Source organism: Halichondria panicea, chromosome 17 (genome assembly GCF_963675165.1).
Source record: "Halichondria panicea chromosome 17, odHalPani1.1, whole genome shotgun sequence".
NCBI classification, from domain to species: domain Eukaryota; kingdom Metazoa; phylum Porifera; class Demospongiae; order Suberitida; family Halichondriidae; genus Halichondria; species Halichondria panicea.
The window spans coordinates 1,206,719-1,224,090 of record NC_087393.1 but is presented as its reverse complement, the minus strand read 5'-3'; the positions used below and the strand labels follow the sequence as shown (position 1 = coordinate 1,224,090).

The 17,372-nt window shown below is 42.1% G+C and overlaps 6 protein-coding genes across 6 annotated transcripts; all 6 read left to right on the top strand.

Moving 5' to 3' along the window:
- Window positions 1-391: 391 nt before the first annotated feature.
- Window positions 392-3,979, top strand: LOC135350849 (uncharacterized). The gene has a single exon (XM_064549690.1). It carries the CDS (start codon window positions 472-474, stop codon window positions 3,628-3,630), a length of 3,159 nt encoding a protein of 1,052 aa, XP_064405760.1. The 5' UTR covers window positions 392-471; the 3' UTR covers window positions 3,631-3,979.
- Window positions 3,980-4,114: 135 nt separating this feature from the next.
- LOC135351400 (uncharacterized) lies at window positions 4,115-6,044 on the top strand. The gene has a single exon (XM_064550385.1). It carries the CDS (start codon window positions 4,470-4,472, stop codon window positions 6,042-6,044), a length of 1,575 nt encoding a protein of 524 aa, XP_064406455.1. The 5' UTR covers window positions 4,115-4,469.
- Window positions 6,045-6,406: 362 nt separating this feature from the next.
- LOC135350852 (uncharacterized) lies at window positions 6,407-7,815 on the top strand. Its single transcript, XM_064549695.1, has one exon. It carries the CDS (start codon window positions 6,907-6,909, stop codon window positions 7,813-7,815), a length of 909 nt encoding a protein of 302 aa, XP_064405765.1. The 5' UTR covers window positions 6,407-6,906.
- A 2-nt stretch (window positions 7,816-7,817) lies between these two features.
- On the top strand, window positions 7,818-9,109 carry LOC135350851 (uncharacterized). Its single transcript, XM_064549694.1, has one exon. It carries the CDS (start codon window positions 7,818-7,820, stop codon window positions 8,748-8,750), a length of 933 nt encoding a protein of 310 aa, XP_064405764.1. The 3' UTR covers window positions 8,751-9,109.
- LOC135351398 (uncharacterized) lies at window positions 9,106-9,816 on the top strand. The gene has a single exon (XM_064550384.1). It carries the CDS (start codon window positions 9,106-9,108, stop codon window positions 9,814-9,816), a length of 711 nt encoding a protein of 236 aa, XP_064406454.1.
- A 3,815-nt stretch (window positions 9,817-13,631) lies between these two features.
- On the top strand, window positions 13,632-15,965 carry LOC135350848 (uncharacterized). The gene is made up of 4 exons (XM_064549689.1): window positions 13,632-13,825; window positions 13,889-14,685; window positions 14,954-15,157; window positions 15,707-15,965. Exons 1-4 carry the CDS (start codon window positions 13,774-13,776, stop codon window positions 15,872-15,874), a joined length of 1,221 nt encoding a protein of 406 aa, XP_064405759.1. The 5' UTR covers window positions 13,632-13,773; the 3' UTR covers window positions 15,875-15,965.
- Window positions 15,966-17,372: the final 1,407 nt, after the last annotated feature.

Here is a 17,372-nt window from a genome sequence, read left to right as displayed (position 1 = left end):
AACTAGTACACCAGGCCTAGATGCATGCGCAGACAACTAGTACACCAGGCCTAGTTGTTTGCCAAATCGTTATAAAAGCGAAAACTCGGCCTGGGATTGAGGCTAGTCAGCAACCTGCGAGATTCATAAATACATTATTGGCATGTCAGCAGCCTGCAATGAGATTCATGAACATATTATTGGTGTGTCAGCAGGCTGCATGAACACATAATTATTATTGGCATGTCAGCAGCCTGCAATGAGTTTCATGAACACATTTATTGGCATGTCAGCAGCCTGCAATGAGATTCATGAACTTATTATTGGCATGTCAGCAGGCTGCATGCATGAACACATAATTATTATTGGCATGTCAGCAGCCTGCAATGGGATTTTCAGATCTGTCAGTATAAAATTAGCCAACTCATGCAGTTGCACAAAAATCTATGTTTTATGACTTCTCTGGCAACCTTATAGTGAAGAATTGAATCGATGGATGATGTGGATGCAGATAAGTATTTGTTCATAAAAAATGGACAAATATTTAGAGGAAAAGATGCAGAAGAAGTAAAAAAAAGTACTGAAACAAGCAAGAAAAGTACTGAAACAAGCAAGATTTACATCAAAAGTGGAGAGATACTTCAAGATGATAAGGCAGATGATGCGAGATTAGAAGCTGATACTAGTGAAATCCTAAGAGAACTACCTCCACTTTCATATCCTGTCACCTTAAGACTCCCACAGAACTCAACGACAAGAAAAGCAGAAGAAGTACGCTCACTGGCACCTGTAGTTGAACACAATACACGTCCAATGAATTTAATATCAAATGTCAATGTACAAACATGCCCTGTCGAGGATTACAACCTACCTACAAAAGACGAGTTTGCAAAACCCATAGCAAGGGAACAAGAAAAATTACTCCAACCTTTAAGTACTGATAAAAACCAACCTAAATCAGAGGTAGAGGTGGTGGTTGATGGCTTACAAGCTGAAATTGATAAAGTCAGTGATGATAAAGACTTAAAACCTTTTTCTTCAGATGATCAATCAATCAATGAATCAGAATCTGATTCAGATACAGTTAACACAGTCGATAGTGATATAATTCAAAGACTATCACCGTATCCAAAGAGAAAAATATCAGATCAAGTGTATCAGGTTGCATCGGAGGGATTACACTGTCAAAATAGCCAGCAATTAGAAATGCAAGAAACAGTAAACAAAAATTCCCATGAACAAAAACCTGCAACAAATCTACTTTCAGTAAATCCTACCCAAGAGGACTCAAAACCAGACAATTCTGAAAATTCGAAGAAATGTACAATTAAAGCTATAGACTCCAAATTATTCCAACGAGATATCCAAAGCACTAAATGTACTATCAAAATGACAAAACCGTCAGCAAATGTTAAAGAAATCAATGTAAAACTAGGAAACATTGACATGACAGGTGCCAAAGCTGAGGTTAGCACAAAACTCAGTGCAGAAGTAACTGGTATTGAATTTGAATCGGCAACAGTCCAAGGTTCTATTACAACAGCCAAAGCCTCAACAAGTGCACAAGCTGTTGTTAAAGGTGTGTCTTTGAAGACACTAACTTCTGAACAGAGTGTCCTTGCTCTGGAAGCAAAAGGAAGCTTAGAAGCGAAAGCTGAAGTGTTCTCTGGTAACATTGGAACTAGTAAGATTAATGTAGCACAAGGACGTGTAGCAGTAAGTGCATCTGCGTCAGTAAATGTAGCAAAGACTCAAGTAGCGAGTACAAATATAACTGGAGCTGAAATTAGTTCAACAGCTGATGCATCTGCAAAAGCAAGAGGTCTTGATGTTGTAGTCGGGAAAGCTGATATTCAAGGCATTAAAGTTGGAGCTGATGCTTCTGCAAAAGCCGAGGTGACTGGTTTGGATATAAAAGTTGGTACAGCCAAAATTACTGGAACTGAAATTAAAGCTTCTGCGTCTGCTAGTGCTTCTATGGGATCTGAAATAAAAGTTGGAAACGCTAATATTAGTGGTTTTGATGGAATAGGAGTCAAGGCTTCTGTAAGTGCTAAACCAGGAATTAAAGCTTTTAATGTGGACGTGGGTCTGAGTGGTCAAGCAGGTGTACGTATTGCACCAGCAGGTATTGAAATAGGGAATATTTCACTGAGACCAGGATTGCCCAAACTAGATCTATCTGGTGGTATTGGACTAAACTTTGGATTTGGAGGAAGTATCGATGAAGGAGGCGGCGGAAATGGTGGCAACAGTGATGTAGGAAGCAGCAGCAATGACAGTGATGTTGGAACTGGTCATAGTAGTGATAGCAGTGATGTTGGAGGTGGCAATGTAGGAGGTGGAGGTGGAGGTGATGATGGTGATGTTGGAGGTCACAATGGTGGTGTTGGAAATAGTGATGGTGATGTTGATGTTGGAGGTGGCAATGTGGGTGGAGGTGGAGGTGATGATGGTGATGTTGGAGGTCACAGTGGTGATGTTGGAACTGGTGATGGTGGAGGTAATAATGTTGGAAGTGGTGATGTTGGAGGTGGCAATGTAGGTGGAGGTGGAGGTGATGGTGATGTTGGAGCTCACAATGGTGGTGTTGGAAATAGTGATGGTGATGTTGGAGGTGGCAATGTAGGTGGAGGTGGAGGTGATTATGGTGATGTTGGAGGTCACAGTGGTGTTGTTGGAACTGGTGATGGTGGAGGTAATAATGTTGGAAGTGGTGATGTTGGAGGTGGCAATGTAGGTGGAGGTGGAGGTGATGATGGTGATGTTGGAGGTCACAGTGGTGATGTTGGAACTGGTGATGGTGGAGGTAATAATGTTGGAAGTGGTGATGTTGAAGGCAATGGTGGCGATGTTTTTGGAGGTGACCTTGTTGGAGGTGGAGATAGTGATGGTGATATTGGAGACGGTGGTGATGGTTGTGTTGCTGGTGATGGTGGAGCCTCAGGTGATAATAGCGGTAATATTGGCAGTCACAATGGTGGTGATAGTGTTGAAGCGACGGACAACTCATATCAACAAGCTGCTGCTCAGTATCATAAAACAACAAATTCATTAGAATCATCTGCCAGAAGAGGCAACGATCTTGAAGGAGAAAGCTTTGATTCTGGTGCACTAGGTATAGGATTTCATACAAGAAGGCTTGGTGCAAGCTCACACAACAACGTGCAATTAAATTTGATGCCAGTGGAGAATTTACAATATGAAGATGTGTTTAAAGTGCATCATGATCAACAACGTCTTCTAAGTGTTCGTAGTGATGAAATTGACAGTCAAATCCAAGGAAAGGTTCTTAGCCCTACCTATGGGCAGAAACTAGGTAACCAAGTGTTACATCGATTTAGTCCTATGTTCAGAGAATTAAGAAAACAGAATCCACCGTCTGATGGACACACACAAGATATTCCGAAGTCACGTGAAGAAAGTAAAAGTTTTTTAAAAGCTGTAATACAGTCTGGACAAAAGCAGCTTAAATCCCGAAACAGTTCTGAAAGTGCTTCTCACTCAGAAGATCACCAAGATTGCGAAACTGAAACTGATGAGAAAATGTCCTGTACTAAAAATCATCCTCACACACTGAGTTGCTTCAAAAAGGAAGGCAAAAGACCCATAAAACATCATGGTGGCAAGGTGTTTGGTTTTGGCAACTAACTCATGTTGTATATAATTATAGTAAGTAGCGGCTTGTTTGATTTACACCAATTTGCAATTACACATTATTGTTCACGCTCAATGTACCTTACTTTAAATTAGAACCTTATTAACACCTTACGTTATGTAATATTTACTACTACCTTAACCATGATTTGATGTTGATGTTGATTCTCATTGTTGATGCTCCACTTCCTCCCTTTGTTGTTGTGCGAGCCTCTGGGGCCCTGCTCCACGTATTTAAGGTTTTGTTTACCTTTTTTGCCTCACTTCACTTTAACTTCGTTTTACCCTGTATTGTCAGTTGATGTTTTGCTTCTCAATCTAAGAATTTGGTTAAGCTACACTGTGAAGTCAATTTGTCTATAACTAGTTGTTGTTGCCTGTAGCTAGGAGCCTGTCTCTAGCTAATTTGTCTAGCCTGTCTAGAATCCCTCTACACCAAGATAAGAGCTCAACATTATTTGGTCCTTTGAACCGGATAACTACTCCACGGATCAATGGTTGACGACTGGCTCCTTTCTTGCGCTCACACAGAAACCCGAATACAGTCCACTTAATCGCCTGTACAAAGGTGCACGAACGAACCTCGCAACGTTGCACAAAGGTGCTCACTTGCCGATTCCCTACCACAGAGGCACGATACCTCTCGATTGTACAAAGGTGCACAATTGTTGTATATTCCGCACAAGGGTGCGCGCTCATTGACTCTACTGCACAAAGGTGCAAGCATCGTTGTATCTGCTGCACAAAGGTACACAATTATCGGCACGACACTTTTGCAAATTGAACACTTTATACCACAAAATAGTTGTGGTCGAATTTGACTTTGATTAACCATGTCTCAATTACCAGCTCTCAAGAGAAGAAGAGGTGCAATTAAGGCCAGCATCACAAAACTAGCTACCAAGGTGGCTGAGCTGGAAGACAAAGAACCCAACCCAACAATCGTAGCTCATGCACAACAACTCTCTAAACGTCTTGAGAATCTGGACAGTGTCTACAAGACCCATCACTTCGCAATCCTCGATGTCATTGAAGATGAAGGTCAGCTTACCACAGAGCAAGAAACCCTTGACCAACATGATGATGATATAGCTGATCTCAGTCTCAGAATCCAAACGGTAATGGATCTTGCCAGATCCACCACTCCAACTCTCGCTCCATCTACCCCTGCTGTTGATACTCATTCTCTCCCAAATCGCGGCATCCTCGAGCGATGCTCGACACAATTCCAAGCAAGGCTTAACAAAAATATTGATGATCTCAAAGATGATGGTAACGAGATTCACCTCATCTCACTGTACCAAGAACACCTGGCTGACCTAAAGAAAGAACTCTCTGAACTCAGGAACGAGATTCTCGCTATAACTGCTGACACTTCAGATCCACTCATGAGCAACACACAGAAGCAGGAAGACAACATATTTGGTATGGCAGTCAAAGTTAAGAAACTACTCTTCTCAAGCTCAAGCTCAAAGGAACACTCTACCGCCATCCCAGAAACCCACAGTGTTAAACTACCAAAAATCGATATTCCTACATTCGATGGCAAAATGCTACATTGGCAAACCTTTTGGGAGCAATTTGGCATTGCAGTTGATGAACAACCTCACATCTCTGATACCGAGAAATTAGTATACCTCCATCACTCTCTAAAAGACGGTTCAGCCAAGCATGTAATTGAAGGTCTGTCACACTCAGGCAATCAGTACAAAGAAGCCATTGACTCTCTCAAAGCTCGATATGATCAACCACGTATCATACACCAAACTCACGTCAGGAAAATATATGATGTACCAAGCTTAAAGGATGGATCAGGCAAAGAACTCAGACGTTTCCATGACACTGTTCAACAGCATCTGCGAGCACTCAAAGCTATGGACGAAGAACCCACTGGCTCCTTCATCACTGCCCTGTTGGAATTGAAACTTGACAAGGACACTATGTTTGAATGGCAAAAGGCTAGCCAAGACTCCAAGAAAACACCTCACTACGATGATTTGCTCAAGTTTCTTGACCTTCGTGCCCAAGCCTCAGAAACCTGCTCAAGTGAACCTAGAAGACATGATCACCAGATACGGAAACCATTTCCCAAATCAGCAGCCTCCTTTGTGGCGAATTCACAATCGCCAGATGCACCTAATTGTTCGATATGTATAAGACTCAGAAACATCCCTTGTATGCTTGTCCGCAGTTCAAGTTGCTCCCTCACGACAAGATGTTGTCCACTGTCCGCTCAAGCAATGTATGTCTTAATTGTCTCAAACCAGGTCACTTCTCAAAGAATTGCGGAAGCAACAATCGTTGCAGGAAATGCCAGAAACCACATCACACGTTGCTTCACCGTGAGTCTGCAGAAAACAAAGAACAGTCAGAGCCTCCCTCTACCGAATCTTCTGCTAGAGCAGTAGCACCAATGGTCTCAAGTTATACTCAGTCTGGCTCTGGAACTACACTACTCATGACTTGTCAAATGTTTGTAAACGCACCCGATGGCACTTGTGTCCGAGCACACGGTCTACTTGACTCAGGCTCTTCCACTTCATTCATATCCGAGCGATTGGCTCAATCTCTCCAACTACCATTGTTAACTCAGAACATTCGCATCTCTGGCATCACTGGTATGTCTCGCGGATCTCCCTTGCAATCAGTTGCCACATTCTCAATCTCAACTCTGTGCCCACCCGTTGAAAGGCTTCAAATATCTGCAATTGTTGTCCCACGTGTCACCTGTGATCTATCCACTCAATCTGTTCACTTAAATGCCAAATGAAGTCACCTCAACGATCTACACCTTGCAGATCCCGACTTCGGCCAACCTAACAAAATTGACATACTCCTGGGAGTAGACGTCTACGCTGATGTGCTGTTGCAAGGCCGGCGGAATGGACCCCCTGGTACACCTACTGCCTTTGAAACTAAGTTTGGACGGGTACTCACTGGCAAAACAGACAATCTCAAAGTCCCCTCAAATGTTGCAGCTATAACCATGCAATCACACTCTCTGGTGACGACATTCTCCGCAAGTTCTGGGAAATTGAAGAATGCCCAAGAGATGTCTCAAATCACTCACCAGAAGAACGCTCTGTTGTTCATCATTTTGCTAAAACCCACAAGAAAAGAGAAGATGGTAGATTTGTCGTACCACTTCCAAAAAACCCTCGGACAAAACCTCTTGGAGAGTCAAGATCATCTGCTGTACACCGATTCCTCTCTCTCTCTCTCGAGCGATCTCTCCACTCAAAGGATCAATTTGATGAATTTGCTACTGTCATGAACGAATACATGGATCTCAAACACGCTGAATGTGTACCAGAAGCAGACATGCACAAACCCTCTCAAGAAACGTTCTATTTGCCCATGCATGCTGTCCGAAAAGAAGAAAGTACGACAACAAAACTCAGAGTTGTATTTGACGCCTCTGCCAAATCGAGCAATGGTATCTCACTCAATGACAGCCTGCTTGTCGGACCTACCATTCACCCCCCTCTTATTGATGTTCTCCTTCGATTCCGTACACATCGAATTGCTCTCACCACAGACGTTAGCAAAATGTATCGGGTTGTCGAACTAACCACTGCTGATCGCGATCTCCATCGCTTTGTGCGGCGGAACAACCCTCTGCTTGACTACAGGATAACTCGCATCACCTTCGGAGTATCTGCTTCCTCATTTGCAGCTAACATGGCTGTCAAGCAAAATGCTATCGACCACGCTATGGAATACCTACTTGCAGCCAAGAGCGTGGACACTTCATTCTATGTTGATGATGGACTCACAGGAGCTGATACTGTTCAAGAAGCTATTGAGCTTCAACGGCAACTCCAGGACTTATTCTCTGCAGGAGGATTTCTTCTAAGAAAGTGGAACTCTAGTGATCTACGAGCTATCCAGCACTTGCCAGCAAACCTCAAAGACCCCAAGTCTATTCAAGAAATGCCCTCGACGGAAGAATACACAAAGACACTTGGAATTCAATGGAATGCTCCCAAGGATTGTTTCAAACTGTCTGTACCTTCTCCTACACCACTGGAAACTCTGACAAAACGTGGTCTTGTCTCAGATGTTGCCAAGACTTTTGATGCCCTAGGTTGGTTTTCTCCCTCTACTATCAAGGCCAAGATTCTCATGCAGCAGCTATGGGAGCTAAAGGTTGACTGGGATGACTCTGTGCATGCCTGAACATGTCCATGATGCCTGGCTATAATGGAGAACAGAACTGCACCTACTCTCACAGATACCCATTCCCCGATGCTATATACTTTGACAAGAAGTCTAAACCCTTCTCAACAGAAATCCATGGTTTCTCGGACGCTTCTGAACTTGCTTATGCAGCTGTAGTCTATCTACGCATCACAGACACCTCTAATCGTATCCACATTGCTTTGGTGATGTCTAAGAGCAAGGTGGCACCCATCAAGCGGCTAACTATCCCTCGCCTAGAGCTCTGTGGAGCTCAACTACTGGCTCGACTAATCCATCATATCAGACAAGTACTCGATATTCCCCTCTCACTCACACATGCCTGGACCGACAGCACAATTGTACTAAATTGGCTGGATGGAAATCCTAGACGCTACAAGACATATGTTGGAAACAGAATCTCAACCATAGTCGATCTCATCCCTCCTGACAAATGGAGACATGTTCGCTCAGCTGACAACCCAGCTGACTGTGTCTCAAGAGGACTCTACCCCTCAGAACTCCTTGACCACTCTCTCTGGTGGAATGGACCCACTTGGCTTAAAGAACCACCAACTAATTGGCCTGAAAGACTACCTCTCCCTCCAAACAAACCTGAAATTGATGAAAAAGAAGTGTCACTACTTGTACTCACTCAAGATCTCACACCCATCATCCCTATGGATCGATTTTCAAATTATGACTCCTTGAAACGTGTTACTGCTTGGACTATTCGTTTCAATCGAAATTCTCAAACCAAGAATATAGCAGAACGGATCAAGACTCATCTCACAACCACTGAATTGCAAGCAGCAGAAAATTACTGGATCAAGGTTATTCAAGCAACTCACTTCGCAGCTGACCCTGGATTCACTCCAAAGAAAACAAACTCTCTCCAACTCCAGTTCACTAATGTCTCTGCAACCATTTATTGATGATTCTGATATTCTCAGAGTAGGTGGTAGAAAACAACTTTCTCAAACCTCCAACTATCAGTCTCGACACCCAGCCATTTTACATGGAAAACATCCTCTCACCCACTTGATTACGACATGAACACCAGCGACTACTACATGCAGGTCCTACTCTACTCTCTGCCTCCCTATCCAGACGTTATCACATTGTTGGTGGACGTAAAGTAGTCAGATCAGTTGCTAGGAAATGCATTATTTGCCGCAGGTACACAGCAAGACCCAAACCTCAGATGCTTGGACAACTCCCTATCGAAAGGATCACACCTGGCTCAGTCTTTGACAAAGTCGGCGTCGACTATGCTATGCTGGTCCTTTGATGATCAAATATGGACACGTTCGTAAACCCACAGTAGTCAAAGCCTACATCTGTGTGTTTGTTTCTCTAACAGTGAAGGCAGTCCATCTTGAATTAGTAACTGACCTCACCTCAGACGCATTTATTGCGTGTCTGAAACGCTTCATCTCTCGACGCGGCCTCCCCTCGCTCATTTGGAGTGATAACGGCACAAACTTCGTTGGAGCTGCTCGAGAACTCAAAGATCTCTACCAATTCCTGCAAATGCAATCCACTCAAGAAAATGTCAGTCACTACCTCAGTGTTAAGAAGATTACCTGGAAGTTCATTCCCCAGCACGCACCTCACTTTGGCGGCATCTGGGAAGCAGCAGTCAAATCTACAAAGACTCATTTGAGACGAATTCTAGGTGATGTAAAATTGACGTATGAAGAACTTTCCACCCTCTTGACCCAAATTGAAGCTTGCCTCAATAGTCGACCTCTCATTCCACTCCCTAATGATGATGATGGAATTGAAGCTCTCACGCCTGGTCATTTCCTCATTGGGAAGCCACTGACAGCTCTCCCAGAAGTCACCCCCACAGGATACACCTCCCTCCTCAAGCGTTGGCAACTGTGCAAGTCTCTACTCAGACACTTCTGGAAGCGATGGTCCTTAGAAAACATCTCCAACTTGGACGCTTTAACAAATGGCGGCACCCCACTCGAAACATTCAACCTGGTGATTTAGTTGTAATCCATGAAGATTCTCTAATATCTACCAAATGGCCTCTCTCCCGCGTAATCGAAGTTCACCCAGGAAAAGACAATTTAGTACGCGTGGCAACGATTAACTAACGTTAATTACGTTAATTACGTGGATTAATTCCACTAACGGAACCTATACTCGGCCAATAACCAAACTCGCAGTAATCCTGCCGAATGATGAACAATTTGACAATTGTGAACACTTTAAATTTCCTCACCTCTTTGTTTTGTAAGACCATCCGGTCTTGGCCGGCGGTATGTTGACGCTCAATGTACCTTACTTTAAATTAGAACCTTATTAACACCTTACGTTATGTAATATTTACTACTACCTTAACCATGATTTGATGTTGATGTTGATATCATACTCTTTTCTAACAATTCTCATTGGAGTGATAATCACTTCCTCCCTTTGTTGTTGTGCGAGCCTCTGGGGCCCTGCTCCACGTATTTAAGGTTTTGTTTACCTTTTTTGCCTCACTTCACTTTAACTTCGTTTTATCCTGTATTGTCAGTTGATGTTTTGCTTCTCAATCTAAGAATTTGGTTAAGCTACAACACTGTGAAGTCAATTTGTCTATAACTAGTTGTTGTTGCCTGTAGCTAGGTGTCTAGAATCCCTCTACACCAAGATAAGAGCTCAACACATATCCCCCTGCACAACACACTATGTAACTCTTTCTGTCTGAACACTATAGGGATTGGTAGATTATGCTCGAGAGATTACCCTTTATTATATTATTTTATGCTCAAGTTAAAAGCCTATTATTTCTTTCAAATTACCTGATATTGCCTATTATTATGCCTCAGTGCGCATGCACAAGCGAGGTATATGGTAGTATGCATTTTATGTGTTTGTGTGTGTCTGTGTCTTGTAAAGTGCTACATCTAAGAGGAGATCTGACTAGCCTCGGTCCCATGCAGGCTCTACTTTTTCTGTTCTTTGTCACATTTAAGATAAAATATTGTATTAATTGGAGGAATAAAGAAAGAAATAGAGGTAAAGTTAGAGCCTGGGATGCGAATCTCGCGGGCCATACTATAATATGTATGGTGACTATAGCCAGATTTTCGTGTCGAGTTCTGGAATTTCCAAACAATGATATTTCAAGAGTTCTACACACAAAAGATGTATGGCGTGGTTTACAATCATCCACCATTGCTAAAAATTAAAAGTACAGCCAGCCCCGAATGTTTTCTATTTGAACGTTAGGTCGATAACATGGGTCTGGTGTAGGCCCTGATAAGTTATGCTTTTCTTTACCCAGTATTCTATTCTGAAAAAATGTGCCTATTATCATAGATAGTCTATACATGTAATAGTTGTACCATGGATATCAAGGGTGTATTGGATTTGTACTATACCGAGGGCAGTTCTATGTATGCGCCCGAGGGAATACGAGGGAATACGTAAGGTAGTACAAACAATACACACGCAGATGTCTAGCTTGTACTATGAACCCCTATTGATTAGAAGCTGTTTAATCCAACCCATTTACAACTGCATGAGTAGTATAGTAAACACTCCACTACCCACTGTGTACATGTGCTTGCACTTGACAAACCACATTTACAGTGCGGTTGGGTAGTTTTAGTGATCGATACTTGAAGAATTGACCTTCACAATGTGATCCAGGGGGTGTACATATTTTTGTGCTTTCCACAATTGTTGTCAGGGTAGTGTTCTTTAAAAGAGAGGGCTTTAGGCTGACCACAGCCAATCTACCCTAGGGTACATGAATGTACACCTTAGAGGGTACACGGGATTTGTACCCTGGAGTATCCTGAGAGTTTCAATGGATATTATTTCTTAGTGTCAGAGCACATCATGGTACAAGATTGTTTCTATAGCAGCTAGCTATATTTGATAAGAAACTCTCAGGATACTCAATGGTACAAATCCCATGTACCCTGCTATATAGGGTGTGCATTCATGTACCTATAGGGTACATTGGCTGTGGTCAGCCTAAAGCCCATCCACCACCCTTTAAGGACCCTCTCTTTTAGAACACTACCCTGACAACAATTGTGGAAAGCACAAAAATGTGCGGGTGTCTGAAGTTGTAAATATGGTTTGTCAAGTGCAAGCACATCACATAAAATGTGCACAGTGCATGCACGGCAGGGATCAAAGAGTGTTTACTAGATAACAGCTTCTACTAATCAATAGGTGTTCATAGTACAAGCTACCTGTACCGTAGATATCTGCATGCATGTGTATTGTAATACCAATAATCCAGTTTCTATGGTACTTCGTGCAGTTGTATGTATTCTCTCGGGCTGCGCCTTCGGGGAATACATAGAACTGCCCTCGGTAGTACAAATCCAATACACCCTCGATATATCCATGGTACAACTACTTACTTGTACCAATACCGTAGCTAGTATTACTATAGAGGATACATAGTTCACCACAAGGATACTAGCAGCGACTGCAGTCTGCTCCCCCTGGCCCTATATTTAATAGCTCTCAAACTCCGAAGAAAATGGTGGTTTGACCATCTGAATAGGGTCCATGCCCATGCAACTAACTAGGCCTATAATTATACGGCAGATCCAATAGTATGGTGCAACATAGCCTCGAATCCAGGCCGGCCTGGTTTCGAGGCTAGGTGCAACAAAGCCCACACAATGGCAAATACGTATGACCATTCTTGTTGCTGCACAGACTGAGAGGAACAATCGGCCCGAATATGCCATATATTGTTTTGTGGTAGTGTGGGGTGGTAGAGCTGGAAAAGTTGGCTCTCGACATAGATTTATCGGGGAAATTCCTTGGCAGTGCCAGTGGTCTGGAGGCTGTCATAATACATGTGAAATTAGGCACTACAGTCAATGTGCGGCTTGTCAGGGTCTAGTGATGTAAAAAGCATTGTTTCATTAACCATCTGTAAGTCAAGCTGCATTATCTTCGAGCAGATGAGTGTCTGCTTTTGACGAGCGTGTTCCACTCTCTTCTGTCGTTTCTGGTTTTATGGTTTTTTCTCCTTGGTCTAGCTTCTTGGCGGTATAAAGAGGGCTATAGGAACTGAGTCATCAAGGTTACTACATATATATAGCACTCCCTGTGTTTAGTTTGACCATAGATAATAATTTAGAGGTAAGGCTATAGTTTATGATGAAAGAGGGGGCCTATTAAATTTCACAGTGGGAGGCCTAGAACTTTAACAGAATGGACCCGTCCACCCCTAGGGGGCCCAAATTCTAGGCCCTGGGGGGTGTAAACATGGGGGCCCAAATTCTATGACACATTTCACACCTCATGTAGCACAAAATTACTATGACCAGTTTATAACAAGGTGCATGTATATGTTGATTTTGAGTTACTTTGTTTTATGGATTTTCTTGGGTATAACTACAGTCTACATGTACGCGTTGTAATGAGATATTTGCAAACATTGTTTTATGACATGCAGCATTCAATTTAAGAGGCAGTGTGAAACCTAGGTGATCATGTCCCATGGAATATTGAAATTTTATTTTTAAGCATGCAGGTGATGCATGCAGTGGAAATTTGCAGCATTTAACCTATAATTATGTCACTAATGTTGGCCTCACTAGTCAGCCTGACTTACAGCTCGTAGGCTGGTAACTTTTGGTCATCAATGGGCGAACAGTCCCATGTAATTTGATATTCATTTGTTTACATTTCAGAGATCTCTCTTGATAATGTTGTTGTGACTTTCCGCTGGAGACTACAAACAGATGGTAACTTAACACCATGCTTATCCTCCTGCACTGTACACAGATGTCATATGTGTGACTGCATGTGGTCTTTGTTTGGATGTTAACTAATGTGTAGTGTCTATTTGATAGTGCAGTTAAAATGCCTTCATTCCATAGGTCGTTAGATATCTCTATAGCTAAGTTAAAACATATATTCGATCTACAGACGTGTTTTAGCTCTTAGCAGTCAGCTCTAGAGTAAGGTAGTTCTTTTATGGCAACTGCTAAAGCAAGCAATGGTGTCAGCATGTACTCAAATAACATCGGTAAATTAATAGTTTCATTATAGTTACACTGCTTTTGTTTCACTTCAATCTGTTTCACTGCAGGAGGCCGCAAAAATCAACCACCACCAATCCCAGTGTCCCTCCCTCATATCAGTGTGCCTGGAAACTCGGAGGAGGATGCAAAGAGAAGTCTCTCGAGGTGTACCTCTCTACCCAATGACATTGATGCAACTGTAACAGTCCAGCTAAGGAATACGTCCTCTCGATCTAGAAGGAAAGCTCAACTGCAGAGGAACTCAGTAGCTATTACAAGTAGTGATTACTACAATCAGAGGAGGCCGCAGGTTTCTCAACTGGCTGTCAAACAACAACTGCATGTCCCACTGCGAACCACTACAGCTCCACAGTCACTGCATCCAATTACTGAGAGTGAAAAAGAAGAGTACATGAACAAACGCTCATCAATGGTGGCTGACATACACGACCTTAATGGATTGCAAATCACAGATGCAAGGCTGTTTCGTTATCGCTCTAACTCTTCCATTGCTATCTCGCGACCCACCACCCCTCAAATCACTATCCCACAAGTAGGCAGAATCAAGAGGCATCCTTCGAATGCATCAACCATAAACTCGATTGGTCGAGCAGACTCAATGCTATCTCTGACGGACAGTCATTACACCCCATCCCCTGGTACTCCTCTACGACAGTTATCTTCTCTCAAGATGAACCCGCAAGCAGTTCCACTCACTGCTGCTACAGAGCATCAGTTCCTACCACTTTATATCAACGCTGAGTCAGGCCAAATGTATATGTTTGAGGACGGCTATTACGTACCAATAACTCATGACAATATGATTACGTTCCAGGAGATGTCTATCAACAAACCTCCTATACCAGTAAGTCAATTAATACTCATCTTCATTTATTCCAATCCTTCTTTTTGCTGGTCATCTTCACATGCTACCTTGTGCCTCTATTGCTAGTCGGGCTTCCAATTTAGTCTCGCGAGCAGCTATTGAAGGGAGGACGTCCTTCCCCCCTTCGACAGCTGCTTGCGAGACTATACTATCAATTCGCTTACAGTTTGATTGTCATCATAAAGTTGTGGTTGCAGTTGCATTTTTATGTGTACTGATATGTTCCATGTTTGTGTGTGTTCCATAGGATCGTCGCCAAAAGGATTCTACAGTGAGCTCTCAACCACAACCCTCCAGAAGGAGGGCTCCTCCCCCACCCCCTAGTAGGATAATGACAGCACCCTCCGATTACCTCCTCTTTGTACAGATCTTAATTATCATGTTTACTCTGTGTCTCAATCTTCCCGTTCTCATCCTCTGCTCTTTACCAGCTCTCATTTGTTCTCTGCAGGTAAGGGGGCATTGTGGCTAGTATATCAGATTCTACTAGCTGGGCTTTGCAGCTGACTTGACAATAAAGCAAAAAAGATGGTGTACATAAGACCCTTTGATGGTGCTGCCATAGCTTACTTGCGTTTTTTGCTATTGCCTCAAACTTTAAAGTGAGCGGCATGCAAAGCACAGTTAGGAAATTTTCAAAATACGATATTTAACTGCTTGTTTTAATGAGCGTTGTGTTAGTAATATAGTTCTCGATGAACATCCTTATAGCTCAGACGAGGCTAAACAACTTATGTTTTCAAAACTCGCTCTTTTTTTCGAAATGGGAAATTATGGCCCATTTTCCAAACTACCTTTAATGTACATGTGTGATAAGACAGTGTTAATTGTTTTGATGGGACTATTGTATCTTGGCTTACACTTTAGCAATTCGATATAGTTGAGCCCCATACTATTTAAGGTTGAGCGATTACTTATGCGCAAACAAGAAATTCTGTACTGATTTGTTGTCAGCTATTAACTGAATTTGTAACTTGTCAAAACACACATACACACAAAGGTGAGGAAGGCAAACAGGAATGGATATTACGAAGCAGCCAAGAAGGGATCCGAGTGTGTGATGTGTTTCAGCATCCTTGGGATAATCTTCCATGTGTTTGCTATACTAGCTGTTATAGCAACATTTCTCTTACTGCATTTCTTAGGAGGATATTTTACTTTACAATAACAGATAATGTGTTTCTGTTTATGTTTAATTGTTAATTAATTTTTGTCACAACTTTTTCCTAATAACCGCGGCTTACAAATGAGACAATAAGCAATAATAGAGGGGTGAGGCTGAATTGCTTTAAGAATGGAAACAGTATTCAGTGGTGCTTGACCATTACAGATTTGGACAGGCCTACAGTGCAACAACCAAAGAGAGTAGATTTTTTGATTTTTTTGATTTTTCACATTTTGTGGCATATCTTCTGAAGTAAAAGTGATATGATCTATTTGAGTGCAGGTACTGAAAGTTTAACTATTGGCGCTTCCATTGGACCACCACCTGTTACATCATATGACATCATCACTATGAAATGGCTGTCTGAAGATGTGTACCTCCAAAAATATGTTAGGAATAGAAGTAGCTTATTTGTTTGAGTTAAGATCTGAAATTTGTTGTGTATGTACCTGAGTATATTGCTCATCTTTTGAGCTTCAACGGAAGTCTGGGCTACTAGTAAGTTCTGAGAAATACTGCATTTTGTTGTTTTTTGGTGGCAAATATGTTAGGAATACAACTTTCGATTTTATGCTAGTTAAGGTCTGATTTTTGAGAAGGATGTACTACAATAGTGTAAAATTCATTTGCACTAACTTACAGGAGCTAAACAAGTATCTTCTTTGCTAGAGCGGCCCTTCTTGTCAAAAACGGTGATTTTGCTCCGTTTTGCTACTTTTGCTGCCGTATGCAATGATATTCATTGATTTGTGACATCACAAATCATCTTGTTGTTATTTGCTACATCCAAAGGTCATGTGATGTCTACCTGCAAATACACAGTTGGTGTTGGTCATTCTGTGTCACAGGGGCGTGGTAATTGAGCTTACTACGTAGCCAAATCACCCCAAAAGTCATAAAAAGCACTGTTTTTGACAAGATGGGCCGCTCTAGCAAAGAAGAGGCTAGCCTAACTCCTGTAAGTTAGTACAGATGAAAAGTACACTATTGTAGTACATGCTGCTCAAAAATCAGACCTTAAATCTAAAGTTGTATTCCTAACATATTTGCCACCAAAAAACAACAAAATGCAGTATTTCTCAGAACTTACTAGTAGCCCAAACTTCTGTTGAAGCTCAAAAGATGAGAAATATACTCAGGTACATGCACAACAAATTTCAGATCTTAACTCAAACAAATAAGCTACTTCTATTCCTAACATATTTTCGGAAGTACACATCTTCAGACAGCCATTTTATACTGATGATGTCATGTGATGTAACAGGTGGTGGTCCAATGGAAGCGCCAATAGTTGAACTTTCAGTACCTGCACTCAAATAGATCATATCACTTTTACTTTAGAAGATATGCCACAAAATGTAAAAAATGTGTACCAAAAAAAAAATCTACTCTCTTTGGTTGTTGCACTGTAGTGCTTTTGGTAATGGAGAAGCTAGAGGAGACTCTCCTAAAGATGTGACTCCTCCACCATCATACAGACCCCCCACACCAATTACAACAG